This window comes from Scylla paramamosain, chromosome 34, assembly GCF_035594125.1.
Source record: "Scylla paramamosain isolate STU-SP2022 chromosome 34, ASM3559412v1, whole genome shotgun sequence".
Lineage (NCBI taxonomy): Eukaryota > Metazoa > Arthropoda > Malacostraca > Decapoda > Portunidae > Scylla > Scylla paramamosain.
The window spans coordinates 967,501-975,057 of NC_087184.1; the positions used below are offsets into that span (position 1 = coordinate 967,501).

Below are 7,557 nucleotides of genomic sequence, written 5' to 3' on the forward strand. Positions count from 1 at the left end.
GGAAAGAGAACTGATGAAATGTTTAAAGAAACAACAAAATGGAGTTCTTAGGACACGTATTGAGACAGAGAGTGCCAGTTACACAATCTTCGTACACTACCTAACCGAAACGCTTCAATATTGTTCGGGCGTTTACCAATATGAGAAGTGTTTCGGTTGAATAACCTACGAAAAGACTGGAATTGGCCCCACACCACCACAAAGCTGCCTTACCAGTACACAAGTCACTGCTGAACCCGATTACAGCTGAAGTGGTTTTATTGGTTAGCAAACGAAAAAGTGTCTGGAACTGGCCCAGAGAGGTTTGGGGAAAGACTGCCTGCTTAGAGGAGAGGAGGAAAGAAGAGCGAGAGGTCGGCAAAGGGGTATATTTATGGAGAATATTGGGGGAAGACTTAACATAGCGGGAGTTGTGAGGACGGCCGGTGATAGAGAGGTGGGGGTCTGTGAGCGCCGCCGTCACAAACTGGCTGGCACTTCGGTAACAATAAGGAAGGTGGTGAGTGTTCAGCAATGAAGCAAACACAAACAACACTATGTTATATATGTGTTTCTAATGCCTAATGGTTGAGTTACTTATTTATTTTTTTCTGTAAGTGTATACGTACGTAGGTGATTATAAAGTGTTTATTGTTGTTGTTTTTCTTACTATAATTAACATTGTCACTACCATCATAATTATTTTACTTCCTATAAATACTTACGTAGGTGATTGTACAATGTTTCTTGGTCTTTTTCTTGTTTTTCTCATTCTTCTTATCATAATCATCACTCGTATCATCATTCAGGCCAGTGAGTGAGGCGCGGTAAGGTCACCCGGGTTGGCACAGCACGCCATCTAACAGTGAACAAGAGTGCCTCAGCTGGTTCACTTAGGCTCACAATACTGCAGTTAGCGTTACTTTCGCGAGAGTCAAGATTTTGAGGCTCAGTTTAAGTTACTTTGGTCTGTCATAATAACTAGACCACGACGCTCTCTCTCTCTCTCTCTCTCTCTCTCTCTCTCTCTCTCTCTCTCTGATCACATGTTTGTTAAAAATATTATTACTTCAATAAAACTGACACACTATAACTTATTATATACATATGCCCGTGTGTGTGTGTGTGTGTGTGTGTGTGTGTGTGTGTGTGTGTGTGTGTGTGTGTTGTAGTGATAGCACACGATATCCTTAACCTATATCTCACAAAACACCCTTGAAGACCCACATCACTGCCACGAGGGTCTGTTAACCGCTTTGCTGAAACGACTGTCCTTTGTTGACGATGAGAGAGAGAGAGAGAGAGAGAGAGAGAGAGAGAGAGAGAGAGAGAGAGAGAGAGAGAGAGAGAGAGAGAGAGAGAGAGAGAGAGAGAGAGAGAGAGAGAGAGAGAGGTTAATGTTTGTCTGTTCAAGGCTAGAGAATGATCATTTAAGAAGTTTGTCAAAATAAAGATAAAAAAAAAATATCTAAGAGGCTAGTAAAGAAAATAAATAAAAACGAATTACGAATTAAAAATGAAGATCCAAAAATTACGATGAGAAATTCAGTCATTACCTAAAAGAATAAGAAAAAAAAATTAAGTATACTAACACACACACACACACACACACACACACACACACACACACACACACAGCATGATATAGGAACGCATTTTTACGTAGGTAGTGTACGCCTGCTGCTTAACGAAATAACACCCCATTAATTTCATAAAAGCATCATTACATATTAAATAGAAAAGAAAAGAAAGGAAGGTTAATAGTCTGAAAGGCAACCCAGAGATCTCACTAATAACATCTCAATATGACAGTAACATATCGAGTGACATATCAATAAAATCATTAGAAAAGAGAAGAAAAGAATAACTTGTACTTACATTGCCGTGGTTGGCGAGACAGTCAGGTATACTCGTATATCATGCTGCTATAAGGCACCGCTCAACTTCTTTTCTTTTTTTTTTTTGCTCATTATTTATTTATTTTTTTCTAAGCATTTATTTATTTATTTTATTTTCTATATCTATTTTTTCTTTTATTTTTATTTATTTTATTTTATTTTATTTTTTATATCTATTTTTTTCTTTTGTATTCACTTTTTTTTCGTTTCGTTTCCTTTTCTTGAATTTTCTTTGTATGTACTTCTATTTTTTTCTTTTTATGCACTTTTATCTTTTTCTTGTCCATTTTCTCTTCTCTTATTTACTTTCTTTATTTGTTTTCTATCCATTTCAATGCTTTTTTTTTCTCTTTTTGTCTTTTTTATACATTTCCTTAATTTTCTTTATTTTTTTAACTCATTTATTTTCTCCACACGCTTTGTTTTCTTCTGCACTGTTTTCAAAAGGTTACGAAAATTACTAGCTACCTAAATTTCTACGGATACTTTTCACGCTATTCTTCTTAATCACAGGAATCAGGAAAACACTAGAGACCTCAGTAACTAACACTACACATATTAAAGCTACACGGGATATACATTTGTTATCTATTCAGCTCTAGTTACAAATGACTATAAGAGTTTCTATGCAAATTTTTAACCAATGATAACTATCACGCGAAAACCACAATACTTTCCCTTCTTTTTTTCATCTTCTTTCCCTTATTTTCTCCTATCTGACACTATATTTCCTGTTTCCTCCTTCCTTTTCCTCTCACGTCCTCACAGACATGCAGTATATAATCAGACACACTTATACACACACACACCCTGCCAGGGCACCAAGAGACTCAGTGACGTATGTAAACACTGGGCGGGAGGGAGACGAGTTTTGGCGAGGAAAGGAAGGTCGGATGCGCATGTGTTTATTATCTCATTTATTTGATAAGGAGTACAGTGGTTTTAGGATGGAGGATTAGGATTTGTTACATTATTTGTTTTATCATGATGCTTATAAGGTATTTTTTTTTTTTTTTTATCATATGTGTACAGAGACGTCTGAAAGATGAAGGTCTGAATGCGCTTTTGCTTATTATTTTATCTATTTTGATCAGGCTGCTTCCAGGGATGTAGAAATACTGAAATTAATAATATCACGTAATAACAAGTGTCCAGTTAGCAGTATGACTTGTGCTAGTAAATATTTGATGCTTTATTCAGCACAAGTAGGCTTCTTCCTCTAAAACGTAAAATAGTGAAGATACTACGTAATAGCAAGCCTAACGAGAGTAATATAACTTGTGCTACTAGAGATTTGATATTCTAATTAGCACAACTAGGCTTGTTCGTCTTCTGAAAACGTACTGTATATTTCTTTATTTGGTCAGGATGCGTCTCGAGATGTAAAAATATTTAAACTGGTAATATCACGTGACAAGAAGCCTCCAAATAATAACATGTATTGGTAAAAACTTAATAGCCTAATTACCATGGCTAAGCTAGGCTAGGCGTCTCCTAACACGTACAATACATTTCCAGTGATAAATGAATTATGTGATTGAAAATAGTAAGGCTGTAAAAAAAAAATGATGTTAATACTATTATGTACCTTCCATATATTACAAAACGAATCTATGTATTTTCTTACTTATTGGGTTTCTTTCTCTTACCACAAAACATCACAGTCTTCATTTTCATGTTACCCAGGTAGAAGACTGTACTGTGAGGATGTCCTCTACCGGGTTACAGGCGTCTGCACTCTGGCGCTGCAGCCCGTGCATGAATATCATGTCCGAATACTCAGTGTTACTGAATGTCAAAGGCATTTTCACCATACGCTCTGGCAGTTAGCTGATTGACGAGACCTGTCACTTAGTAAGTGTCACTGTCAAGACAACTCTCAAAGGGAATGGCAGCTGCAGTGAGTTGCCATGTATGTTTCAAAAGTAACACTTAACAATCACTGTATTGCTGTAATACCTGTACATTTTCTTCACTGACACATACAAAAATTTAATCTCATTTGCTGACTGTTTCCTGTAAGGATTTGACTGCGTAGATTGTACACAAAAAATGATCACTTAAGGAGCCACTCGAGCAACGAGGCACGGAGAGAGAAAGGGAGGAAGGCGGAGGCTCATCGAAGCCAGCAACTCCCACAACACAACTTACACGTTAATTTCTCACAAAATAAAGCAAAGCACAACATATGTGTATAGGGTATTTTCGACTTAGAATTACTTGAACTATCATATCCCGAGGTATGTACCCCAACTCGCGGGACACCCTGGATTTTCGAACACTAACATCAAATAATGGAACAACGTTGTAGCTTTTTTCTTACTCACTGGGATTGTTTCTTCTGAAAACAAAACTAATATTTCAGTACTATCCAAAATTCTATTCGAAAACTCGCAAATAAGCATAAGGAATCCATCACCAATCAAGAAGCTACGGAAGCAACAAATCTACTGATACACGGACAGGAGGAAGAGAGAGAACCTCGAAAAGGAGATAAGGAACTAGAAAGGACTCTCTAAAAAGCACACAAACACAAGAAAACAGTCTTAGAAGAAAAGTGGTGTGCCGTTGCAAAGGCCATCCCACAAAACCTGACCACCACCAGCACCACCATCATCATCATCAGGAGAACACTCGCTGGTTGAGTAAACCGGTTCCTCTCTTGTTTCTCTTGTTATACTGTGTTATAGTGCCACAGACGCGCTCACGGAGGAGGACCGAAGCCAGCATGCCTGTCACCACTCACATGAGGCTGACGGGCACGTGAGGCGGCGCGTGAAGGCAAGGTAGAGTGTTATTAAGCTGGTGTTGTGCTTGCAGGGAGAGATGGTGTGTTGTGTTTACGCGCACTATTAATTCTCTGCGTCATTATTGAGTGTTATCGTGTGCGTTGGAACATCACGTCTGCTTGGGTAATAGAGGCATGTGTTGCTCGGTTGCTTATTAATTGATAACGTGCTGGATTTTCATGGTCGTGTCCCCTCGAAGAGAGAGAGAGAGAGAGAGAGAGAGAGAGAGAGAGAGAGAGAGAGAGAGAGAGAGAGAACGTTCCTTACCAAGGCACACGATACTTGATTATTGCTGGCCTCAGTACTGTGTTGCTGACCTCAGTGCTATCTTGCTGACCTCAGTACCATCTTATCACTGTGCTAATTCACCATTTCACTGCCATATATATTTTTTTTCTTCCGATCACAACTTTTTGGCCACGTTTTTGCATCTCTGTCATATTGTTCTGTTGCCTAAGCGGAGTAAAATTGATCTGTCTTCTTCTTCTTTAAATTCCTTCACTACGACGCAATACTGTGTATCAGTCATTATTGATATCCCGTTTTCTCCCGCAGCCTAACACCTTTGAGGGGTAACTTATCAAGGATTGTGTTCTCAATGGTTTTAGTGTTTTATCCTCCACACTCACTAGTATCTGATGGCAGGCTGCACCAATCATTAGTGTACTTTATTATTATATTATTGCAAGGTTACTAGGCAGTTTTGATCATGATGGAAGATGGTTGATGGTAAGAGACAAGCAGTACACGATCTTGTGATGTTTCAACTTTATGAATGATTTTCCTTGCTTTTTGTTGAATATTATTACATTATTGTCAGCCGGGTTTGGTCATGATGGGAGAGAAGTACGTGACAAGGTGGACTGTGATGTATGATCTCGTGAATGCTTCAACTCAATGGTTTTATTTGCCTTATATTTTTTTTTACTAAATATTGCTCTGATTATAATTAGTGTACTTTATTATATACGTGATAACAGAATTACCTGGCAGTTTTGGTCATGATGGGAGAGTCTTTGGTGGCAAGATGTGAAGGATACTTGATCTTTTGAATGTTTGAGTTCTATTATTTTACTTGCTTTATTCTTTTTGTTGAATATTCCGCCAGGCTGCCCCTCTACTTCCTCTCCTTTGCCCGTTTTCGATAAAGTGAGTGAGGGGTTGGCGCCATGCACGAGTCTCCTCCAGTTGTTTCTGGCCCTTGCATCTTCCAATACCACCACCTTCTTCTTTGGCCGACTCCCTAGAGTGAGTAAGGTGTTGGCGCCAAGTACAAGTCTTCTCCAATTGTTTCTGTCCTTTGCATCTTCCTCTGTGACTTCCATTCTTTGCAGTTGTACCGCAATTCCATCCCTCTATGTCACTCTCTGTCTTGCCCTCGATCTTCTTCCCCCACCTTGTGTTCTCCAGGATTGACTGTCAGTTTTGATCATGATGCTACACAGTTTGGTTACAAGATATAAAGGAATACATGATTTTGCGAATGTTTCAGCTCAGTGGTATTATTTGATTGATCTTATTACTGCATATTCGACCATTATTATTATTATTATTATTATTATTATTATTATTATTATTATTATTATATTTTTTTTAACTTTTTATTTATTTATTTATTTATATTTTGTCGTGAGAGTAACGAAAGTTTTGGGACTTAAATTCGTACAATATTACTAATTTCTAACGCCCTGCTGTTACTTTGTGTGCATTGATTGAAACCAAAAGTGCCTGTGCGTGATAAAATAAATCGTAAACACGAAAAAAAATAAACAGATAGATTAAAATATCAAAACAACTCATGGACTGGTATAATCTGTTGTGAAGGAGAGGGGGCGTGGTATTATGTGGCTTTGCCGGGAAGCATTGTGATGCCGCTGTACCGAGAAGAGATTTGGTTAATGATGAGGAAGAAATGCAGTGATTACACCCAGGTAATTACACGTGAAGGGCATGACAGCGTACCATACTCTGAAACACTTCTGCGCAGCATCTCCGCTGCTTTCAAAGGGCGCTAGATGTAGGTACACGTGTTTTCAAGAGCGTTCTTAACAAGATTTCTACATTATAATTGGGATAAACACTTTTAGAAACCAGGCTAATCATCTTTGAGGCCTTTGAAAATAGTCGTGGTGAAGTCACACGTGTCAATAATCATTGCCTAAAAAGTATGAGCATGTATATTATGAAACTACTCCAGGAACAATTGATGGCCATGACAGGTGGATGTAGGCAGGCGTGTTTCATACAGGGACTGCCACATGAGGGCCTGGTGGCGTCCTGCAGCTTCCCTTGTTTACTCAGGTTCTTGCATAGAAAGTTTGTCCTTACTCCTGGGCTGAGTGTTCTATCAGTCACCCCAGTCCGTTTTTCTATGAAGTCCGTTCTCCTTACGTGTTTTGAACGTTGTTGATATCACACTGATGCTACGAGTGACTTTAATAAAGTGTGTGTTTGTGTGTGTGTGTGTGTGTGTGTGTGTGTGTGTGTGTGTGTGTGTGTGTGTGTGTGTGTGTGTGTGAAAGGCGAGGGCAGAGAGAGAGAGAGAGAGAGAGAGAGAGAGAGAGAGAGAGAGAGAGAGAGAGAGAGAGAGAGAGAGGGGGGGGTGCAGATCTGTTAGACAAAAAAAAAGGTGCGTCATGTGAGATAGTTATGGAGCATTAAGCTACACATCCTGGCACAGCACAGCCTGCACGCCCCCGCACGGAGGCTTCACTACGTGGCGCGAGTGTTGCAGGCAGCGTGATGGTTTCTGAAGTGTCTGGACAGGTGAAATATTGAATACTGGCAGCCTGTGACTGGAGGTTAAGGTCGAAAGTCAGAAGTCGAGCAAAGTAGTCTAGCTTTATGGGTAATTAATCTGCATTGGGTTTGTATAGTTGTACAGGCACGTA

General features: G+C 39.2%; 1 protein-coding gene across 1 annotated transcript in view; it reads right to left on the minus strand.

Moving 5' to 3' along the window:
* LOC135090008 (heat shock protein beta-8-like) overlaps positions 1–1,874 on the minus strand; it is a 166,245-nt gene extending 164,371 nt beyond the window's left edge. The window contains exon 1 of the mRNA XM_063986218.1: positions 1,858–1,874. Within this exon, the coding sequence (XP_063842288.1) occupies positions 1,858–1,859 (2 nt within the window). The 5' untranslated portion in view covers positions 1,860–1,874. The remainder of the gene's footprint in view (positions 1–1,857) is intronic.
* Between the last annotated feature and the right edge of the window lie 5,683 nt (positions 1,875–7,557).